General features: G+C 52.2%; 1 protein-coding gene across 1 annotated transcript in view; it reads right to left on the bottom strand.

The window, feature by feature from the left end:
• Nucleotides 1-22,040: 22,040 nt before the first annotated feature.
• The window catches only part of EPHA8 (EPH receptor A8), a 34,112-nt gene continuing 32,590 nt past the window's right edge, over nucleotides 22,041-23,562 (bottom strand). The window contains exons 13-15 of the mRNA XM_089899415.1: nucleotides 22,793-23,220; nucleotides 22,317-22,490; nucleotides 22,041-22,178 (exon numbers count right to left, since the gene is read on the bottom strand). Of these exons, the coding sequence (XP_089755541.1) occupies nucleotides 22,064-22,178; nucleotides 22,317-22,490; nucleotides 22,793-23,220 (717 nt within the window). The 3' untranslated portion in view covers nucleotides 22,041-22,063. The remainder of the gene's footprint in view (nucleotides 22,179-22,316; nucleotides 22,491-22,792; nucleotides 23,221-23,562) is intronic.

Genomic DNA, 23,562 nt, shown 5'->3' on the forward strand with positions numbered 1-23,562 from the left:
CTTCTGACTTGACTACTCTTTCCATGCCTGACCTTTGAGATTCCACTCTTTTTTTTCTAATTGGGGCAAAATATACATAACAAAAATTTTTACCATTGTAACCGTTTTAAAGTGTGCAGTTCAGTGGCATTAAATACATTTACCTTGTTGTGCAGCCGTCACCACCATCCATTTCTAGAACTCTTTTCATCTTCCCAAAGTGAAACTCTGTTCACATTAAACAAAAACTCTCCGTTCCTCCTCCCTCCAGCCCTTGGCCATCATGTTCTTTTTTCTGTCTCTGTGAATATGGCTACTCTGTGTACCTCACATAAGTGACATCACACAGTATTTATTCTTTCATGACTGGCCTATTTCACTTAGCAGAATGTCCTCAAAGTTCCTCTGTGTTGTAGCATGTGTCAAAATTTCCTTCCTTTTGAAAGCTGAATAATATTTCATTGTATGTATTGTCCACATTTTATTTGTTAATATCTATTCATCTATTGATGGAACTTGGGTTGCTTCCATCTTCTGGTTATAGTGTGATTAATGCTGCCTTGAACATGGATGTACAAATATCTATTAGAGTCCCTGCTTTCATGAGACCCTACTATTGCCACCATCTTGGGGGGCCATTCCAAGGTCTTTGCCAGGAGCCCCAGTTCTCAATGATCCAGGAACCAGACCCCTACCCAGCTCACGGCCCACTGGCCATTCTGCTACCTGTTCAACTCCATGCCTTTGCCGTCACAGTTCCCCTCCACCTGGCATGCCCTGCTGTACCATCTCCATAGTCCAAACCCACGCGTTCCCCAAGGCTCATCTTGAATGCACCCCGAATCCAGGAAGCCATCTCTACCCTCCAGGGTTCTCTCCTGCCCCTATAGCGCCCAACCCTCCATCTATCCCTTGCTTAAGTCTCTGATTACTTTAAACCTTAGATTACTATTATCTGTGCCTGGTGCCTCACTGACACCCTCCCTTTCATGATAGGGAATTTCCTTCAGAATATTGTTGAGATAATCTCCCTTTGAAGAAAAGCAAAAATGAGAGTCCTCCTCCCACCCCCCAGAATGTGTCCAGCTTGGGTGACCAAAGACTCTGTGGTTTAAAGCACTAGAGGGATGAATTAGAGGTAACATGGCTTCCTGAGTCTTGTCACGCTCTGACTTTTCAAGCTAGAAGAGGCAGCAGAGTCAGTAGCTAAATACTCCTTTTCTGAGTGGGTCTTAGAACCGAACAAGCCCTGGGGGGACAAAGATAGGAGGCGCTCTAGGAACCAGACCCAGCTTGAAGGCTGTAGTGAAGGGAGGTGGGTAGAGAGGGATCATAGCAAGAGGGCTGAGCTCCGTGGCCTCTTCTTACTTTACTGGGTGGGCATTTGAGCCCTGGCCCGGCGCAGAAGCTTCTCCATGAGAACACACAATTGAAGATGGGAGCCCAGGCACAACCAAGTTCCACCCACAAGAGACTGTGGACCATGTCCTCCTCAAGAGAGAAAATGGGGGAAGGCAGGGGTGGGGGACAGGGGCCATGGACTCCCCCATTTTCCCTGGCGCGGGCCCTGAATTCCAGGTAAGAGGGCTTTCGTCCGTTCTGAGATGCCTGGCGTGGAGGGTCCTTGTGTGTGGACCCTGTGGTGGGTCAAGAAGGGTCACAATGGACTTTGAATTGTTTGAGCCACATAGAAGCCCCAGCAGACTGTTAGTCCTGGGGGACAGGGGCAGGGGCAGGCGAGAGTCACCTGTTCCCAGCTTGACACAGTACCTGGCCCATGAACGGAACCTCCTCCACCATTTCCTCCCTCTCATCCACCCCCCCTCACCCACAACCCTTGCTCACTTGCTAGAGAAGCAGCCTAGAGAGCCTGGGTCCAAATCCTGACCCTGCATCTCCCCAGCTGTGTGATATTAGGCAAGTCCCTTTATTCCTCACTTCTCTGCACCTCAGTGTGTCCAGCTGTAAAATGCGGGTAGTAATAGAAGCCACCTCACGTGACTGGGCTGAGGCTGAGTGGGGTCAAGACAGTAATGTCTTCAGAACAGTGCCAAGCACATAACAAGTGCATACAAACTAGTAGGTGTTATTTATTCCAGAAACACATAGTGCTTGCTCAGGGAAACTTGGCCAAGTTAATGGGAAGGAGCATGGAGAAGGAACTTGGGCTCAAAGTCAGCAGGTGCCTGGTTGCCTTGAGGCAACTTAAGCAAGGAGAGCTGCTTAGCCTCTGGCTCCTCCTTGTCTCCACGAAGTAAAGAAGTAAAGGATGTGCCTGCTGCCTACACTGCCAGGCTGCTGTGGGTGTTAGTGGGGGGCTTGGGGTGAAGGCACGGGGTTGGGAGGGAGAGCAGTGCAAACGGCCTCAGCTCAGCTATTTTCTCCCCTGGGAAGTGGACTTCAAAGCAGCCCTCTCTGGGCACCCACCCCCGCCCCACTCGATTTCTCCAGCCTCTTGGCTCCCAGCAGACAGCAGTCGCTGGGAGACCCTGGTGGGAGTTGGCACACACTGGGGTAGGGGCGGGTGGAATCAGCACCCTTCCCTTGGTTCCCACCATCTCCCACAGGAACCGAGGCTGCTGGGGGGTTTTCTGGAGGCCGGCTTGACCTGGCGGGGAAGAGATGAAGCAAAAACTCCTGGGTTGGCCTCTGAGGCCAGACTGGGTATTGGTTCCAGGCTGCTGTTAGCGTCAGGCTGGGGCACTAGTTCTTCCCAGGCACCTAGAGGGGGCCCTGGCTTGGGGGCTGGAGACTGGGTGCTCGGCCAGGCTCTGTCTATGCTACCTCAGCCCCTCCTTCTTTCTTGGGTTGTATCTTCACCTCTAACAAGCACCATCCTGCCTGCCTTGTGGGGCTGGGGCCAGACTCCATGGGGTGATGCTCAAGAAAAAACATCCCCAAAGCCAGGCAGATCTAAGGGCATCAAAGTTCTGCTCGCGGGTGACCTGCTCAGGGTCCCCCACAGACATCCCACAATACGCAGAACTGGGTCTGAACTTAGAGACATTTCTGGAACAGAAAGAGTGCTGGCTGGGTAGCCTCTGCTCCCTCTGCAGCCTGCGTGCTGGCCTTGAGTCCGTGACACCATCTCGGGGCCTCAGCTTCCCTGTTGCCAAAGGCGATGGCAGTTAGCCACCCTGTAGGGCAGGCAGGGAGTTTTTTAAAAAAATATCTCAATGTTCACAACTTCCCTGCCTGGGAGATATATCATTCCAAGTTTACAGATAAGAAAACGGGGGCTCTGAGAGGTGATGTCATTTGCCCCAGGCCAAACAATGAGAGAATAAAAGAGCAGAGGTGTAAACTGGGTTTTACAGTATACAGATCTGTGGCCTTGAGCGAGCACCTTTGCCTCTCTGAGCCTCAGTTTCCACATCTGTAAAATGGGAGTGGCAGTCTCTTCTGTGCAGGCACTAAATAACAGCAGGCAGTATAAGTCCTAGGAGGCCTGGCTGAGGTTTGAACCAGGGCTGCGTGACCTCTTGGACCTGCTCACATGCCAGGCTGCCTCTATCACCTGAGGGGTGGGGCTGGGTGACTTCCAAGAGCCTTTGCAGCTCGGCTTGAATGTTCCCTGCCTTTAGCTAAGCCTCTGGATTCCTGGAAGGCCTCTGCCTGATTTCATTTGCTCCGCTGCCTGATTTTACTCAGAACTCAGGCTTCAGGCCCCCGGGGCTGGTTCTGGCCCCCCTCCCAGCTCTGTTTCCCAGAACCCAGGTGTGTGCAGGGTCTTCTGTGGCAATGAGGTGTCGTGACTTCCTAGGGCCTTCAGCCTCTGTGAAGGGCTAACTGGGGGTGCCACTCCAGAGCACTCCCCCTTGGCTTCTCAGCAGGAGGGGGTGGCCAGGTTATTTTTGTGATAAAAGTTTAATAAATTGAAAGGCACGGTTTTCATTCTGTGGGTAATTAGCTGTCGCTGCTGCGCTCCCTCTTAATTGTCTCTCTCACTCCAGACGGGTGTAGATCAACAGGAAGCGGCCGCTGCATGGTGAAAGTCACAATTAATTAATTGTTGAGCACGTGTGTGTCTCCATCTCTGTCACATCAGAGACCCAGGGGTGGCAGCTGCCCACATTTCTGGCTCTTTTGGTCCAGCCCAGGCCAGAACCCCCAGATGCATGTGACCACAAGCCACACCGTGCACACTTCCTGCCTCTCCCTCGGGCAGCAAGGCTTCTGGAGAAGGGGTCCCCTGAGACCCCAGGCTCGAGAGCTTTCTCTGACAGCCAGCATTTTCCTGGTACCCCACGCCAAATGCAATCATCACTAGATCTCTGCCCAGATGCCTGTGCCCTGGTCCCCTGCCTCGTCCTCCAATCCATTCTCCTCCCTGCAGTCTAAACCCGCAGATTTTCTAGGTTAAAACTTTGGCTCTATCTTAAATAGTGGTTGGTTACCTCTGGTGCTGGTCGGGGGAGGTACTGACTGGAAGAGAGAACATTCTGGGCTGCTGGGAATGGTCTCCAGTTTTATTTGGGTGGTGGTTTCATGGGTGTATACCTATGTACTAAGCCATTTTTCTATACACTTAAGATCAGTGCAAAAGGTTAAACACGCGAGACCAATGTCCCTCCCTCATTCAATACTAACAACTTACATTTATGGGCCAGGCACTGAGACAGGATCACAAGAACACGGCCAGACAGCGATGGAGCCACAGGCCCTGCTTAAACATATCTTTCCTAATCTTCACCACCAACCTTGGAGATAGACAGCGTTATCCCTGTTTTACAGATGGAGAAACAGAGACACAGAGAGGGGAGAGGGGAGAAGAGGATGGGGGTTGGAGAGGAAGGACCTGTGTACACTGGGGGCTTGTGTGCACCAGACACAAGCTCGGTGCTTCACACACCTCCACCGCTCCAAGAAGGCAGAGCGATATGTCCCAGTTTACAGACAGGGAAGCTGAGGCTCGGAGAGGCGGGCCCCCTAGTCTGAGGTCACACAGCCTGGGGTTGCTGAACTGGGTCTGGAACCTGGGTTGTCTCACTCCAACGTCTCTCTGAGCAGCAGATGTGGAGGAGGGGGAGGGAGGACAGAGAGAAGTGAAAAGGTAGTGGGGGCCTGAGCTGGGATGAGCCCGTCGGGAATACACCCAGCAGGTGTGAGTGTGAAAGAGGTGGTGCTGAGGACACACACATGGGTGCACCCACACATATGCACACTTATGCACACTCGCCACTACTTCTGCTTCACTCTAACATTTCTAGTGGGGCTTCCTGCTGCTTCTCTGCGGCCAGTGGGTCCAGCCCTCTCTCCTCTGTAAAGGCGGACAGGAACTGCGTGGCCTGAGGTTTGTGGTGGCCGCACGCTGCCCGGCACCCCGAGGGGCCTGGGTGAGGGAACTGGGCCCTTCCTCTTCCTCCATCTCAGCCCGGCTCCCAGCCCCATGGCCACCCTCCCCTGCTCCTTCCCCAGCGGCTCGAGGCCCCAGCTCTGCAGGTGATGCTTGGCTCTGGGAGGGGTTAGGCCCCGGACCCCAGGGCCAGTGTTCCGTTCTGCTCCCACCCCTTTCCGCTTCCTCAGAAAGGACCATCCACCCACCCTGGAGCTCAGCGTTTGACAAATATTATAAGAACTTCCTCGCTGGTGGGGCAAGGTGGTGCCCGTCCTTCTGTCAGCTGTTTCTTGGTGAGAGCACAGCAGTGAGTCCAGCCTCCTCTTCACAGCTGGTCGTCAGGGGAGGCCACCTCTGTGCTCCCACCACCGGTGCCGACTGTCATTGGGCCTTTGAAGTGATGCCTGATTTCCAGTCTGTCTGAAGTCACCGGCTGTTCATGCAGCAGCTGGTCCAGCAAGTTCCCCCCCCACCCCCCGCCGGGCCTTTCCATGACGGTGCCAGCCGCCAGGGACTCGGGGAGACAGCCACTGGGTCTTCAGGGGGGTAGCGAGAGGAAGCTGAGATGCCATTTCTGTCCTCAGGGTCTTCTAGACTGAATTTGCTTATTTTTTGTTTAAAAGGACAAAAAAAAGAAAAAGTTTCCAAGAACCCTAATGTGCTGTTCTCTTCAAAGAGAAAGAATAAGGATTTAAAAAAGTAATAATAATGGGGCTTCCCTGGTGGCGCAGTGGTTGGGAGTCCGCCTGCTGATGCAGGGGACACGGGCTCGTGCCCTGGTCCGCGAAGATCCCACATGCCGTGGAGCGGCTGGGCCCGTGAGCCATGGCCGCTGAGCCTGAGCGTCCGGAGCCTGTGCTCCGCAACGGGAGAGGCCACAACAGTGAGAGGCCCGCGTACCGCAAAAAAAGAAAAAAAAAAGGGCCAAAGGTAAAGCCTTAAATTTCTTTGAACATTTTAACTGCTGTGGCAGCTGCACAGGGGAAGGTGCTGGACTGGGAATCCTTTCATGATGCTAATGTGCCGTGGGACCTTGGGCAAGTCACTGCTCTCTGCTCATCAGATCCCTGATGAGGGCTGGACCGATTCTGCCCCACTCCACATTTTGGGAGCCTTCTTACAGGCTGTGCTGTTTGTTTTTCTCCGAGACTGACTGTCACAGGCCACCTCCTCCTTCTCAATATGAAAGTCTTCTTCAGCCCAAGAAATCAGAGAGTGAGAGGGTGGAGGGGATTTTAGGGATCAGACAGGCAGGATGGTCCCTCTCAGACGTGGGTGCATAAAAGTCTCCATTTTGAGGATGTCACAGCTGGGGATCAGAGGGGTTAAGTAACTTGCCCAAGGTCACACAGAGAGGGAATCTGTAGTAGCAGGATTGAATCTGTGTCTTCTATCTCCCCAGCCAGGGGCTTTTTCTCTTACCTCATTAAATAGTAGGAGGAAGTTCCCAGAGAACAGGGGCCACATTTATGTGACTTACTTTTTTCAGCTGAGGCCTCTGAGAGGGGAGTTTAAGGGTGAGGACTCTGGGGTTGAACAGAGTTTGGCCCTGCATCCACTGCTCCGTTTGTGTGACCTTAGGCAATCAATTTCACATCTCCGAGACTCAGTTTCCCTAACTGTAAAATGGGGTTATTCCGTGTGCCTCCTTTGTGCACAGCTGTAAGAATAAAGGATAAGATGTGGTTCCTGGCACACAGGAGCCCTCCCTAAACGCCGGCAGCTCCTCTTCCAAGTCCTTAGCTTGGGGCTGGAGCTGCATCTGTTTCTTCGTCAAGCACTTGGAAAAGGAGGGCACCCGGGGCCAGTCTCCAGGGCCTGGCTGTCACATCTGCCTTTCACGCCACACCCCTCCCACCAGAGCCCCTTCCTGGGAGAGACAGGCAGCCCACGGCAGACTGTGCAGGAAATGTCAACCTCATCTCGCTAAGAGGTCTCTGCTGACACTGATGAGACCCCTCCGGCAGGCAGAGTGGGCAGGTAGCGGCCCAGGGCCCGGCCTTGCTCCCCCTGGACCTAGACTTTCTTGGTCCCCCTGTCACAGCACTGGCTCCAGCCCCTGGGAGGTGGCCCTGAATATTGCCTGGGGCCGGGGGGCCGTCAGTCTGGGGGCTGGCCTTAAATGTAGCTGGTGGGTGGGCAGCTGGGTGGGCTCAGCCTCAAGCAAGGGGTGCACAGGGCAGGTGCCCAGTGGGTGTGGGCTCAGGGCTGGGAGACAGAATAAATTGAGTTGGAATCCTGACCCTGACTCAGCCACTCACTAGCTATGCGATCTTGGGCAGGTCTCTAAACTCAGGTTCTTCAACTGAAAGTGGGGACAGGGTTAATGCGCGCCCCACAGGGCTGTTGGGAAGACTACAACAATCTTCTAGTGCCAGCACCTGACACATGCACTAGGAACAGAATAGGTGGAAGATGCTATGAATACTGTCATGCTCTTGCCCTCACGGCTGGGCATGGGATTCCTCCATCCATTCATTCATTTACTATTCAATAAGGACTTACTGTGCACTAATATAGTTTGCCAGCCCAGTTCCAGGTACTGGGGAGACATCAGTGAAGATAGAAAAGGTCCCTGACCTCATGGAGTTGACATTCTAGTGGGAGTGGTCCAGAGGGGACAAAGGATGGAGCTGCGCAGCAGCAAGAAGGAGAAGAAAGGACACAGAAGACCTGTGTTCAAGTCCTGGCTCAGCCACTAACTTGCTGTGTGACTTTGGACAAAGAGCTTCCCCTCTCTGGCTTTCAGTTTCCACATTTGCAAAACGGAAGTAATTGCCCAGCCTTGCATCACCAAGAGACGAGTCTCCAGTGAGGCACTAGGAGAATCCTCTTCCTGATCAGCTTCCTTACCCCGAATAAGAGGGCTGAGGAACTAGCAGAGGACCGGTTGGTGCTGCCTGCCGCACTTCTACTCAACCTGGACGCCCCGCCCAGCATACCCCAAAGCTACAGATCTGGAAGTGGCTGCCCCTCCTGTTAAAGTCTGGCCCTAAGTTGGGGGCAGGAGCTCTGTATGTCTCCTCTGGCCCTAGAGCCTCCAGACTAGGACCTTGAGATCTTGTTTCTTCTAGTCACCCTCAGGGTGGGATGCTGGGGATCTAGGCAGCCTTGTTGCTGGAGAAGACCAGTGATATTCACTCATTCCTTAATTTGTTTGTTAGCAGTCACCCAACACACACTCATCCAGCATTTACCATGTGGCAACCCCATGTTAGGTACAGGAGATCAAGGGTTTGTCAATTTCTTTAAGCCTCTGTGCCTGGCACTGGGGACAAAGTGATTAGTCGATTTATTCGATGTTTAGAGACACCTACCATGTTCCCTGTGCAGAGTGTCAAACAAATACTGAGGTCCTACTCTGTGCCAAGCACTATGACTGGTGCAGGAAACATAGACCCACAGGCTCTCTGAGCACCAGCTCTGAGTCAGGCACCACACGCGTGGGAGAACGGCAGCCTGCATTTTGTATGCGGACATGAAACTCAGAGTCTCCCTGTGGCTAATGAATCGTTGGGCTTCACAAGAGAAGTGCGAGCAGACCCCCTTGTCCACGAATTTGCTAATTGAGCTCCTCCAACTCAGACATTAACCTGCATTACCATAAATACTGCAGAGGACAGCCATCCACAATTGATGCTCAGTGCTAATGGAGAAAATCAGTCGAGGAATAAAACTGAAATGGAATCATAAAACCTTATTTTCACCATTAATTTGAACCTAGTCTCCCTTAAATACCTTTTGCTAAATCTTTCTATAACACTCCAGGGCTGGAGAGAGGGGGTGGATGCCGACAGAAGGGAGAGGCTCTGCAGTGGAGGTGGGGTGGGGGGGAACTGGAACTGGAGGGCTGGAGGGGCTCCTGGGTGGGCCAGCCAGTCTGCTCTGCTTCGCCGGGGGCAGCCAGCCCTGGTCCATGGCAGACAGAGGTGGGTTTTGGTGATGAGTGAACCCAGCTCCACACACGGAGAAAAATGATGCGTGGGAAGAGCAAGGTGGATGGACGGGCAGACAGAAAGGCAGGACGGATGGACCCCCAGGTAGACAGAGGAAAGCACACAGACACTGAGAGACAGATGGGCAGCCGGCCTGACCGATAAGGGAGTTAATGCACAGACAGACTGACAGACGATTGTGATGACAGACTACAGGTGGACTGAGAGGTGGGAGGTCAGTCTGACCATTGGGAGGACAGGTAGATAGACCTAGTGGGAAAACAGAGGGGAAGACCAGTGGATAGACAGACTGACAGACAAATGGACAGCCAGACTGACCTACAAGAAGCCTGACAACCAACAGGCAGACTGACAGAATCACAGGCCGACAGACGGGCACAGTGACAGTCCAAGAAGCAGATCAGGGAGAGGCAGGTGGCCAGTCTGCCCATTGAGAGAACAGATGGACAGAAGGACTGACAGGCCACAGGGACTGGAGGCTGGAGTTGGGGCAGAGGCTGGGGTTGCTAACCCTCCCTAGATGTGCTTGGGGGGAGGGGAGGGGAGGAGGAGGCCTGGTGGATGTCTTCCTCTCGCGTGTCAAGGACTTGCGTGAGGGAGACAGGCGTGCCGGGTGCTCCCCTGGGCCCCAGGCTTCCCGGCCTCTTCCCCTCCTTCTCTTCACAGCCACATGCAGTGTCTGTCACGCAAGGCAGGAGGCTCGGAGCTACCGCTGAGACCTGCTCCATGGTTGGGGGCTGCGGACAGTGACTGGACCCCTCCCTGGGTCACCTGGGCCCAGGTGTCTGTAGGGGGCTCAGATCCAGTGAAAGGTCCTAGCCCTGGGGACATGGGACACTTTAAAGCCCCGGAGGGAGCCTTCTGGTCCGCTGCCCCTCTGCCTCATTTATACCCTCTAACCCTGGCCACACCTCTGTGTGGAAGGTTCTGTTGTTACCCCATTTAACAGAGCAGCAAACTGGGGCTCAGATAGGGGAAGCACCCAGGCCAAGGGCTCAGCTTGAGTGGTGGGAGCCAGGCTGCGCACAGGAAGCCCACGTACACTCTGCTCCTTGGCGGTTGAGGCTGCTTCTGGGTCCAGGGCCCTTGTGGCTGGGCAGTGTGTCTGTCAGACCCTGGGGTCGCCATAGGAAACCTCCCAGCCCTCAGACAGAGGCCACTTCCTCCAGTATCAGCTTTTCCAGTGATCAAGATGCTTTTGGGCTCCATCTGAGGGCCTCCCATCTGCCTCTCAGTTGGTTGCAGAGTTAGGTGGGGCAAACCCCCAATAATCAGGGCTCTGGTCAGTCTGACTCTATTGCTTGTTCCCTGCTCTGTAAACATGGCTGGTGGGGAGAAATTTGGGGCTTCCCTGAGGAGCGCTCTGCTCCTCCATGAATGGAGCCTCAACTCCCACTTCCTTGATTTTCATCCATTTCTCGTTTTGGTCATCAAGCACTCAGGACAAGAAATGCTTCCATTCATCAATTAGTGATAGTAGTAGCAGCAGCAGTAGTAGCAGTAACAGCCTTCGAGGGAGGGGTCACTAAGAGAAGATAAACTATGTTCCAAGCTCTAGATAGGTTAACTCACACCTCACAGTGAGTCTGTGAGGCAGGCGTCCTCCCCATTTTACTGGCGAGAAAGCCAAACTTACGTGGCTTCTCTAAAGTCTCGTAGTAAGAGGCAGAGTCAGGATCTAGCTTCTGGTCTAATCCAAAGCCTGGGCTCGTTCTGCTGCTCCAGGCAGGGTTGGAGATGCAGCCAGAGCTTGGTGGGCCTTCTGAGAGCCATGGCTGGATCACGGGGAGCATGGGAGGAGGGGAAGGGGGTGACAGATGGTAGGGCAGGGCGGGTCCGAGAACCTGCAGAGCTGGGGGGCAGGCGGCCTTGGTGACTTACAGACACCCCGGGCTGCTGCAGGTGAGAATCACTGTCCCATCCCTCATGAAGGAAACATCAGTGTTAATCGGATCAGGCCCCACACCCTGTGCCGGGCGCCTCATCCATTTTTAATTTATTTCTTCCTTAAAACTTAACCCATGAGGAGGAGGTGGGGAGGGAGCTGAGAGAAGGCTGTGGAGGGATGTCGAGGAGAAGGTAGTAATTCCACACCTTCTGGATTGGTTCAGGGAGACTTTGTAGCACAGAGGTTAATAGCACAGTTTGGAATCACATACGTCGGCATGATTTCAGCTCAATTACCTACTAGTCATGTGACCTTGAACAAGTCACTTCCCCTCTCTGAGCCTCAGTTTCCTCTTCTGTAACATGAGGCTAATGAATACATGCCCATAGGTCGTGGCAGGCACATAATAAGTGTTCAATAAATTGCAGCCATTGTGCCTAAGGGCTGGTCTGCTCTCATGAGGACCCTAGAAAAGTGGGATGTTTTGTCTTTCTCACTGTCTGGAAGCTCATTTCTTCCTGAGGCAAAATTATCCTTCACTGGGGGGACTCTGACCATAAGAAGGGTTTCTTAAGTAGAGTTGAAATCTGCCTTTCTGAAGCCTCAATCTTCCGATTGTGGGAGGAAATATCCCAAATCCCTTTCCCAGGACAGCCCCTCTGGGATCTGAAGACAATGATAGGTGATGGTCCCCTGTCCTTGACACAATCTCCTGTTGCCATGGCTCCCAGACCCCCCTTTCAGCATGGTATCCTCCCCTTGACACACCCAAGGTTTTGTTTACCTCCTTCAGCACAGTCTAGCAAATATTACTGAACCAGGACCTAGGCTGCACCAGCCTCACCCAATCCCTGAGAAACTCCAAAAGAAGTATTTAGGCAAGAAGACAGGCAAGGCTCTAGACGTGCCAAGCCAGCATGGAGCATGGCAGGAAAATCACTTCCCCTGACTATGGCTCAATACTTCCAATAATCCAGCCTCAGCTCCTCTCAAAGTCCAGAGGTGGCCCCAGCCCAGGCCCTGGAGTCAGGCGTCTGCAGATGCAGAATCAGCACCAAGGACAGCTCCATGGTGTTTGGCTGCAAGAGTGTCCTTCTGGGTTGGAGGCTCAGTGCAGTCCAGGGAAGGTGACGGCTCCAGTCCTCAGACCACTGGCTAAAGACTGGCAGGCCAGGTTATCTGGTCACAGGGTGGAAGTGCTGAATAAATGTTGAATAAATAATTTACTAAGTGTTGGTTTCAGGCAGGACAAGAGTTAGGAGAAATTATGGGGCATAAGTTCAGAAATTGGGGAACTTGGGGGAAAGCGATTTGGCCTGAAGTTGGAGGCAAGAGTCTTAACTTGTCTGAGCCTCAGTTTCCCCAGCTGTGAAAGGATGGGAAGAAGGATGGCGATATATATAAAGGGCCTGGTACATAACCCTTCTGAGACTTGGCCTTTCTTGAGTATAGTGCCAGGAGTGTCTGCCAGGCCTGTGAGTGATGCTGGGAGGATCTCAGAGGAGGGGCCAAATGCACTTGTTAAACTGGATTCTGGGGCTCTGCTGTGCATCTGAAATTGGACATTACGTGTCCACGATGTTCCTGTGAGGATCCATACACTGAGGCAGAGTGATTCCTATTCTGAACATCTTGACAAACATGCAGTTCTGTCACTGGAGGAGAGACTAGGGGAGGGAGGGAATCAGAGGTGACCATCTGAGCTTGGCATCCCTGCATGCACAGACACACACACACACACACACACACATACCCACACACACGCTCCTACTACCCTCTACATAGTGACACACCACTCATATACTCAGTCATGCACTGATTCATGTCACAGTCATGGAAATGCATATATCACACACACACACACACATACAATTGCATATACAATAGTACACCAACACCAATCACACACACTTGTGTGTTTTATGTATTTTACTCGCTGAGTTCTACATACAAAGACACATCCATTAACCACAGCCACCTTTACCTTCATGGCATATACTTACTCATCAGAGCCATACTCGCAGAGACACATGCACGTACAATCCTACACCAACGGTCATACACACCCTTGGAGATAATGTCATACATACCCTTTTGCACAGTTACTTGCTACCGCATGCACAAAAATATTTGCACGATCTCTCAGAGTCATCGAAACACAAATCCATAACAGTGGGCCCCCCCTGCCCACCCGCCGCTCTGCCCCGTCACTCATCCTCTTGGTCCAGTGAGCCTGGGAGGGTTTCCCAGGTGTGATCTGCTGACTGACTGGGTGATTCCTGAGCTTAGGACAGGGCCCACATCCCTAACCCCTCCCTCCAGCACACCTCACCACTGCCCTTCCCCAAGGAGTCAGGTTGACCTGGTTTGAATCCTGGTTCACCACTCACCAGCTCTGAGCAAGTTACATAATTTCCCGGTGCCTTGGTTTCCTTACTGGTAAAAATGGAATAGTAATAGTAACACTCTCATAAGGCTGCTGTGAGGACTGGAAAGCATGCATGGAAAGCACTTGTCACTGTGTCTGGCACATGATAAAATTGTGGTAAAGAGTGATTCATTAGTATTAATAACAACAGTAAGCCACCCACAGAGGTTCCCAATAGATGCCATACAGACAGCCTTCTTTTCATGGCCTCTTTCACACAAGTGCATGGCCGGGGAGAGGGGGAGGAATAATTACTTTTTAGCATCCAAAGATGATGTCAGCATTGGGAGGGAGGGGACTGCAGCTGGGCTCCCCTCCCCTCACTGCCTTGGCCCCAGCCCTTGTGTCACCTTGGCCATGCCTTCACTTGAACCTTCCCTCGATGGTTCCTGGCTTCCTTCACCTGAGTCTGCATCACCTCTACCCCTGCCCTCTGCCCAGCCAAGGCCCTGGGCCCCCTTCTTCTTCCCTTGGGCTCCTGCCACCTCAAAGCAGGAAGGTGGCTTTCTGGTTTATTTTGGTTTATTTTATTTGATGCTGGACCCCTCATCTTTGGTATTCAGAGAGGAGCTCTTGTGATAATCTCTCCACTCTAAATGCTCATCACATTTCTCTTAAAGCCACAGGCGCTCCCCCCATTCCCATCTTTTATTCATCACCTTCCACCAGCCCCAACACAGGAGACATGGAAATGCAAGCCCTCCAAGGACTGCGAATTTCACGCCAGTAGCTGACCCTTCCCCAGCCACCGAGGGTGGGAGAGATGGAGATGTCCTAATGAGGTGCCCGGGGAATTGGGAATGGAGTTTGAGAGGTGGTGGTCCACGGGCCTAGGCCATCATCCCCTAGGTGAAATGAGAGATAGAGGAAAAATGGTGAGGGGCCTTCCGTGGGGCTAGGATGATAGCCTACCCCTTCCTCCTTCCAAAACCTCACCCATGCTCACCGACAGCCTCACCCTTGCACCATCCCAGAGATACCCAGCCACCTTCCTTCAGCTATAGTGACCAACACCAGACATGATCCCTTGTACCTTACCCTCATATCATCTTCTAATCCTCATGGCAAGCCTGTGTGGTGTGTATAGTATTCGACCCCATGTAATGGGCTCAGGGTCACATGGAAGGGAAGGATGAAGAAACTGACCCCAAGATAGGGCACTTACCCAGGGCCCCAGTAAGAGGTATTTGTCTGTGTCTCTCTCATTCACTGAATTCTGACCATGATCTAGCCCTGGGCTGAGCACTGGGGTTCTCTGGCTAAATAGGAACAGCTCTGGCCTTAATCAGTCCACAGGGAGTGGGGAGGGGAATCTATCACAGTGCAATATAAGTGTTTTAATGGGAAGTCTGGGGGCCTGTGGGAGCTCAGAGAAGGGAGGCATCCATCCCTAAGTTAGGGAGAGGGGTACCAGAGGTTGGGATCTTCAGTAGGGGAGGAATTAACCAGAGGGGGAAGGAGAGGAAGAACATTTCTCTAGTGGAAAACATACATGTTCCACAGCCATGGGAGAGGGCCGAGAATGTTTATGGACCTGCAGGTGTTTTCTTGTGGCTGTAGGGTCCTCTGTGGGTTTTCTGGGGAGTGGGCACAAGGGATGAGACAAGATACATGGGTAGGGCCAGATTAGAAACCTTTGCTTGGTGCCTTGGATCACCTCTTCCTACACCTCCTCTAACCCCCAGTCATGCCATCTGTTTTCCTCTCCCCATAAGCTCCCTCAGAGGGCTGGGAGGGTTTGGTCAGCTTTGCCCACACTCAGGGCCCAGAGGGTTATTCTTCCAGGGGGCTTCTGTGTTTCCTCAGGGGAGTCCAAGTAGAGCAAGGCTTGCTCCAAAGAGATGAGATACTAATGGTGAAAATTCAGGCATTGTATCTGATTAAAGTGTAAGGTGTTCATATATCTGAGGATTTCCTTTTGATCATCAAACTGCTCCTCTGGGGAATTTTTTTCCCTTCTGCAGGTGGTCCTAGAATGGCGATACCAAGATCCAGGAGGTAGAAGACAGTCCAAAGCTGCTTTGGGAAGCCTTCCTTTAATGTACGTTATGAAAAGTTAGGTGGCCTGGGTTCAGACCCAGACTGTGCCTCTGATGCTGTGGGAACTTGGGTGAATCCTTTTCTCTCACTGGGAAGGGCTGGGTTTCTTTATTTAAGAAACCTAGAGGGTGTGGAGATGAACAATCTGGTTCCTCAAAGCCCTCTAATTCTATAATAAAACAAAGGAACTTATTCCAATATTCTATGATCCTATGATTTGGCTTCTATGTTTTCTCTAGCCTGTGAGCATCTTGAGGGCAAAAATTATCTTATTTACTCCAGAATTCACAGATTCAAGACAGGACCTATCACAGAAGAAGTGCTCAGTAAATATACATTCATTAATTCATTTATTCATTCAACAAACACCTGTTACACACAAATGAGGGCCACAAGTGTGCTGTGTGCTAGGGTTAAAGCATTGAGTAAATTAGATGCCATACTTGCTTTTTAGAATGTATTGAATGATGAGGGCAGAAAATAAGTAAATAGACCATGTATAGCCTCAACAGTTTTTAAGGGCTATAAAAAAATAACATTGGGTAACATGGTAGAAAGTGACCCAGGAAGAAGCAGTCACTGTCGGGCTGAACATTTTGAAGACATGGAAGAGCGTCCCATGAAGGAGGAAGAGCTAATGCCAAGGCCTGGCACGTTCAAGAAGTAAAAAGAAGGGCGTGAGTGAGGGGAGGATGAGTGGAGGGAGGTTGGAGAGGCCAGCAGGAGCAGGTTGTGTTGGGTGTTTTAGGCCGGGTGAGGGTTTTAGATGTCATTATCAACTTGATAGAAAGCTTTTGGAGGGTTTTATAGCTAGGGAGGTGGCATGATCTCTTTAAAATTTTTAAGATCCCTCTGGCCATCCATGGAGAATGGATTATGGGGGCGAGAGAGGAAGCAGGTGGACCCATGAGGAGGCTCCCGCAGACCGCCAGGGGAGGGGAGTAGTGGTGGCTCAGACTTGGGGGCAAGTGGAGATACATGGTTAGATTTAGAGTGCAGTTCGGAGAGAGCTGACAGGACCTGCTGATCTGTTGCTGCACAGCCAGCCCCCAGCCATTGGAGTCCAGCACCCTGGACAGCGCACTCCACTTCTCCGAAGGGCTGATTCCGGTTTCTCCCGAGACGCTGAGATCCCTGAAAGCAGCCCTCATTACTTTCTAATTATAAAACATTTCACTTTCTAATTATAAAACATTTCAACATTCAGAAAAAATCAGAAAATAATGTGACAGACGGGTATGTGTCCACCAAGATTAAATGGGTGTTTAACATTTTGCCATATTTGTTTCAGAGCCCTCTCTTTTTAAAAAAGAAAACAACTGAAACCTATCAATACAGTTCAATACCCCTCTCCTCCTTGCCTTTATTCCCCAGATGTAACTGAGCTGAAGCTTGTGTTTATCTGTTCCAGACGTGTACTGTCTTCATCTAGTTATGCATGCAAAACCTGTAATTCTATTGTTACATAAATTTTAAAAGTTTATATAAATGGTATAGTACCGTACACATTCCTTCGTCATTTATTTTTTCACTCCATATTTATGTTCTGGAGATTTACCTATACTGGGACATGTTGATCTAGTTTGTTCATTTTAACTGTGATAGATGATTTCACTATATTTATAAAGCAGCTTATTTTCCTGTTCTCCTGCTGAGAGGCAGTTAGGCTGCTCCTCATTTTTCTATCACATACTAAGGTGCAATGAATATCCTTGTCCATGCATCCTTTTTCATATGAGTTTCTCTAGGATGCATAGAAAACACTCTGGGTTCTCCACCCAGGTTCTTTGAACTGCAGGTGCACTCATCCTCCAGCTGCTGTGTGTTGGCTGCTAAGGGCTCACAGCTGCTCACAGCTTCTTGGGAATGTCCTCATCCAGGAAGTTATAAGTTGCCCCCCTGCATTGGGCAGCCCATAGCCAATGACTGATGGATATGGGGGGGGTGCAAAAGTCTGGCCCCCTTGCCTCAAGGCAGATTGGCTCTGCAATGTTCTTAATGCTCCAGACCTCCCCACAGGATCAGATTGAAGCTAATCTCCAACTGAGAACCCACCATTACTTAACATTTCCTCCTACCTTATCTGCCTGTCCCTCTCTCTTCACATGAGAGCCCTCCCTCAATAAATCACCTGCACAAGAATCTCAGGCACTGCTTAGGGGACCTAACCTAGGACAGGCACACACTAAGGCAGAGCTGCTGGGTCTCATCTTAAAATTTACTGTTTCCAAATTTCTCTGCAAAGTAGTTGTACCAATTTATATTCCCACCAGCAGTTTATAAATATTGCTATTCCACCCCACCACGTTCATCAAGACTAATGTTATAGATTAATTTTGCCAATCAGATTGGTGTAATATGCTATCTAATTTTTGTTTTAATTTTTATTTCCATGCTTACTAGTGATGTTGAGAATTTTTTTAATAGCTTTATTGGCCATTCAAATTTCTTCCTCTGTTATTTGTCTGTTCATAGCTTTTGTCCATTTTCCTATTGCTTTGGAATGTTTTGGTAAATTGATTCTTTGAAGTTGGAAAAAAATTTTTTTCTAAAAAATTTTGGAAACTAATCCTCCCTTGGTTGGTTGCACAGTTTACCAATATCTTCTCCCAGCCATGGCTTTAACAAATTTATTTTTTGTCTTGTAGAAGTTTTTGATTTTAATGAAATAAGATTTATCATCATTTCCCTTTATCATTTGTGCTTGTTGTGTCTTATTTTCTACTCTAAGATCGTAAAGTTATTTTCCTGTTTTCTTGTAAAAGCTTTATAGTCTGCTTTTTCACATTTAGGACTTTGATCAACCTGGAACTTACTTTGTGAGCGGCGTGAGCAGGAATCTACTTTTATCTTTTTCCATGGGGGTATTTAATTGTCCTAACATCACTCACTGACTTCCCCTTGCCATGTTTCAAACATTCATATATATTTGGATCTGTTCCTAGACATTATTCTGTTCTTTTTATCTGTTTCTCTATTCCTGGGACTAAATTAAATGATTTTAATTATTAAAGCTTTATGGTAATTATTGAGATCTGGCAGGGTGCAGTTCCCTTCCTCTTCCTCTTATTTCTTCTTCAAAACTGTCTTAGCTATTCTCGGTTCTTTATTATTCCATCTACATTTTGGGATGACCTTGTCAAGTTGCAGAGAAAACCTCATTGCAAGTGTTACTGGGAATAAAATATATAGATTAAATTGGAAGCTACTAGTCAACTTTATAACAGGGAGGCTTCCCATCCACGAGCATGATTTGTTTCTCCTGTGGCTGTTATTCTTTATCTCCTCTGCATTCCATCCTTGCACAGGGCGCTGCCTAGGAAATGAATCTCCAAACCCTTCTCATCCTCCAGTGCCCAGCTGAATTCTCTCTCCTCCAGGAAGTCCTTGGTGACAGCCCTGGTCCTCCAGGCTCAATCTCCCCCACACTCCTCCTCTAACCTCCTTTAACCCCTCTGCATGCACCATTTTCTGGACACTTAGCCCCCTGGATCCAATTGAGGGAACCATTTTTGTGCACTCTGTACCTCCGCCTGGAGTTCAGCTTTGTATCCCCAGTGGCACACACTACATAGTAGGTGCTCTGTAGGTCCTACCGAGATGGTTGGTCCTTAGGGAAGAGAATGTTATTGTCTATGTAATAACAGGTTCTTCCTCATAGGAGACAGCTGGTTCTGTGGGGTGGCGCCTACATCGGAGTTTAGAGTTCCAAGGGGAAACACATCTGGCTTGAGCTCAGGCAGATCTAGCTTACATGATGGTTCTGCCACGTGGGACATTGGCCTGAGCATGATTATTAGTGAGATTGTAGGAAACACATTAAATGTGTTTTCTCCATGGTCCCCCTATCCCAAATTGAGGGAGAGGCAGGAAAGAAGACACTTCCCTCAGCTGGAGGGCCTACTTGTTCATCAGCAAGACCCCAGGGGTATCTTCCCCAAATGTCTGAGCCATTGACTCAAATGGACACAGTTGGGCTCTGCTGCCACCACCCTCTCCTGCTGCTGTCCCCTTTCTCTGGGAGCAGAGTTGGGTCCTCTGCCTCTTGATGTAACTATGGAAGCTGCTTGCATCCTGTCTTCCCTTCCCTGCCCCATAGGACCCAGGTCTCTCAATGGGCCCCTTGTTCCCAGGGAAGCTGTCCCATGAGACGCTCTTTTCTCATGCATTCCTCCTCCAGGGCTGTCCTTCTTCACCAAGAGAACGCGAGGCAAGGGCGATGCCCAGCTACAAGGGATTGAGCTCCAGTGTTAAGCACCATCTGTACCTCACAGAGGAAAGAACTGGGGTCCCATGGGGGTGCTTCCTAGCAGAGCATGAGCTTTGGAGTTGGACAAAACCTGGGTTCCGATTCAGACCCCCCAAAACTGACTTTAGGCAAGTTATAAGACTCAGCCTCCTCTTACACAAAATGGGCACATGAATCCTACCTCCTAGGATAGATGAGAAGACCAGAGAGGGGAAAAAATATGTATGGGATGCATACGGTAGGTGCACAGCATAAGGTTGGTCCTTCCTTACCAGGAGAGGTCAAGATTGTAGGAATGGGAAAAAATGGGGGACACAGGCAAAGATGAGGCAGAATTTATTCTCAATGTGGGTAAGTACAAGATTCAGGATGGAGACCACAGAGAGGCAGATCCCTGGGACTTTGAGGGGCACCTCACACTGGGGGCAGGGGCCACACTTTCCCAAGTGCCAGGCCCACTCTGTTCCCCCTGGCTGTGACGATACAGAGCCCAGGAACTGGGTGAGAGTGGGGTGGGGGTGGGAGGAAGACAGGGTCCTCCCCGGATCGTGTCCTGACCATGTTTCCGACTTCCATAGGAAGGAAGAACAGCTCGGCTATATAGTAATATAATATATAGAGGTGTAGAGAGCTGGCCGCGGCACCTGGGCGGGGCTGAGACTCCCCGAATTATTGCAGGAGGGAGAGGGGGCTCAGTGCTGGTGTCTCCGTGGAACAGCTGTGCTGGCTACTGGGAGGGCTGGGCAGGGGGCGGGGCTGAGCTTGCCCCTCCCTCGGGGCCGGCAGGGGTAACCCAGCATCCTGCCCAGTGGGGTTCCTTGGGCCCCCACCAGCTTCCCCTGGGATGGGGCTTTCTCACCCTGGGTGCTTCTTATGTGCTTTGAAGACCATTTTTGCATTGTCAGGAGTGAGGAAAAAATATTCTAACATGGTAGAAAAAGATATTTACATACCCTGGTGGGCCGTTAGAGGGAGGGTCAACTCTGAGTGGGGGGCGACTTCCTCCTCTGTGCGGGAGGACGTGGGGAAAAAGCCCCGGGAGGAGGCTCAGCTCTGAAACTTCGCTGCCATGTGACCTTGGACAAGGCACACTCCCTTGGTCTGCCCGGAAGGTGCAGGAGGGGTGGACTTGGGGCTGAAAAACCAGGATGTTATGGTCCTTGTTCCTAGGTGTGGGTCTGGGGGGCAGGCCAGGGCTGAGCAGTGAGGTTGGCAGAGGGACTTGCAAGTGAGGAGCCCTAGGCTGTGCAGGGGCATCAGAGACTAAAAGGAAGTTGGTGGCCCCTGGCCCCTGGCCAGGTAGCCAAGTTCAGCTGAGGGCATCTCACGTACCCTGTGTTGATGCCGACACAGAAGGTGGCCAGAGGGGCTGGCCGGGAACCCTGTTTTCCTGTTGAAGCAGCGGTGGGAGCCAGGTGGAGGATGCAGGTGGCCCCCCACCAGCTAGAGGGAGGGCTCAGACCTGAGATAGAGCCGGGGGTGGGCTCGCCCGGGCGGAGACAGGGTGGGCCTGGTGCTGGTGTGGTTTGGAAGTAGCCCCTGGCTCCAGCCTCCAGGCTTGGGGGAGGCGGGTGAGCTTCTCCCCAGTCCCTGTGGGTGCTGAGACCTGGGCCCACAGCTGATGGGCAGTGTCACACCGAGTTCCCTGCTCACGCATCCTCACGCTGTGACACGCACCCTCATTCATGCCATGCCATCCACAGTCACACACACGTGCCCCCAGCATCAACGAATAAGCACACTCACCATAACTGGCACACATCCATGGGGGACCTCATGGGTGGACACACACGCACATGATCACACGTGTTCACAAGGGCTCCTGTGACCTCGTGAGAACACACCCCTACAGCATGTGAGTGCGTGCACACAGGCACCCTCACGCACACGCGCACACACACAGAGGCAGGTGAGCGACATTGCTGTTGGGCTCAGTGGCATTGAGGCCCCAGCCTCTGGGAAAGAGAAGGCCCTCTGCCCTGGGGGCAGGTGTCCCCTCCCTCCTGGGCACAAAAGGTCCCTTCCCAGGTGGCCTGACCCCAGATAACTCCAGGTCTTGTGGTGGAGTCCTCGGCCTCCCTGGCACCTGAGGGGAAGGCAGCCAAGGAGGAGGGACAGAGGCCTGGGATGGCCAACTCTGCGAGTCCTCTGACGGCTGGCATGGCCCGGGGCTGGCTCGGTTCGGTCAGAGGTGCCGGTGGGGCCCCTGGGTGCTGGTCAGCTGGGCCCTCATGGTCTGGATGCTGCCCAGGATCTTCTTCTGGTGGCCCATGAGGGTGATGCCCAGGGCACGCACATCCCTGTAAAGGAAGGCGGTGCTGACCTGGGAGTCTGGGAGCTGTGGAGACGGGGACATACCCATCCCTGGAGCTGCCATCCTCAGCGGCTCCACCTCTGGCCTCTCCCCCTGCTCCCGTCCCCAGGGGCCCACCACTTACTGAGCATTCATACGTAGCACCATGCCCAGAGAGGAGTAACCCCCAGCAGCGAAGTGGTCCCGGTAGCGGCCCATACGGATGGAGTCCAGCCAGTCCCCCACGGTGAGGCCCCCGCCGCCACCCCCGCCCCCGCGGAGGTCAAAGCAGCTCCGGGCAAAGGCGGGGGGCGGGCACCTGAGGCACAGGGGCCCTTGGTAAGTGGTCTGCCTGGAGACACTGGCGCCAGCCACTCAGCCTCCATCTAGGCTCGGCAGTGGCAAGGAGGGTCTGAAGGGTTAGACCGCAGGCTTGGAAGTAGAGCTCTGAACAGGGGTCAGAGGCCCAGGCTGGGTCTGGTCCAGGGGTCAGGGCAGAGCCATCCCAAGGCCTGGACTAAGCCTGGGCCTTGTCTAGGGCAAGCGGGGAGGGCAGCTGGGGTGGGCGGAGCTGGGGTGGGCGGGGCTGGGGTGGGCGGAGCTGGGGTGGGCGCCAGGCACCTGTTGACAGTGGCCGTGGCCCTGAGACTCTCAGGGCTGCGGATCAGCGTGTCCAGGACGCTGACGATCTGGGAGAAGCGAGGCCGCTGGGCCCGGTCCTTGTGCCAGCAGTCAAGCATGAGCTGGTGCAGGGCGCGGGGGCAGCCCATGGGCGCGGGCAGGCGGTACCCCTCCTCCACGGAGCTGATGACCTGTGGGGGGAACACGGCGATGGGCTGGAGTGGCCCTTCCCTCCGAGGCCCCGGGCCACCTCTGCCCAGCCAGGCTCCGGCACTCACGTCCTGGTTGGTCATGTTCCAGTAGGGCCGCTCCCCGTAGGCAAGCACCTCCCACATGACCACCCCAAAACTCCACACGTCGCTGGCCGAGGAGAAGGTCCGGAAGGCGATGGCCTCGGGGGCCGTCCAGCGGATCGGGATCTTCCCTCCCTGCGACAGACACACGAGTGTTGAGAGCTTCTCCCCAGCTCGTCAGGGAGCTGAAGGCAGGGATCTGGGCTGGGAAACTCGAAGGCTGGCTGGAGAGACATGGCCTCCACCTTCCAAGAGCACCTGTTCTGATGGGGGAGACCTGCACATGGAGCTGGTGTGGAGACTGAACAAAAGACAGTGGGTGGAGGGCCTGGCACCCAGTAGATGCTCAGTAAGTATCAGTCAACAGGTTGATGCCTGAACAAGTGACGAAGCTCGGAGAACGTGGTCTAGTAATTTTCCAGCTCCCCTGGAGGGTTGTTTTTGGTCACAAAATCCTTTCTCTAAGTGAAACCTTAT

This window comes from Delphinapterus leucas, chromosome 1 (assembly GCF_059928025.1).
Source record: "Delphinapterus leucas isolate spDelLeu-1000000601 "Yukka" chromosome 1, BTC_Dleu_Yukka2, whole genome shotgun sequence".
Lineage (NCBI taxonomy): Eukaryota > Metazoa > Chordata > Mammalia > Artiodactyla > Monodontidae > Delphinapterus > Delphinapterus leucas.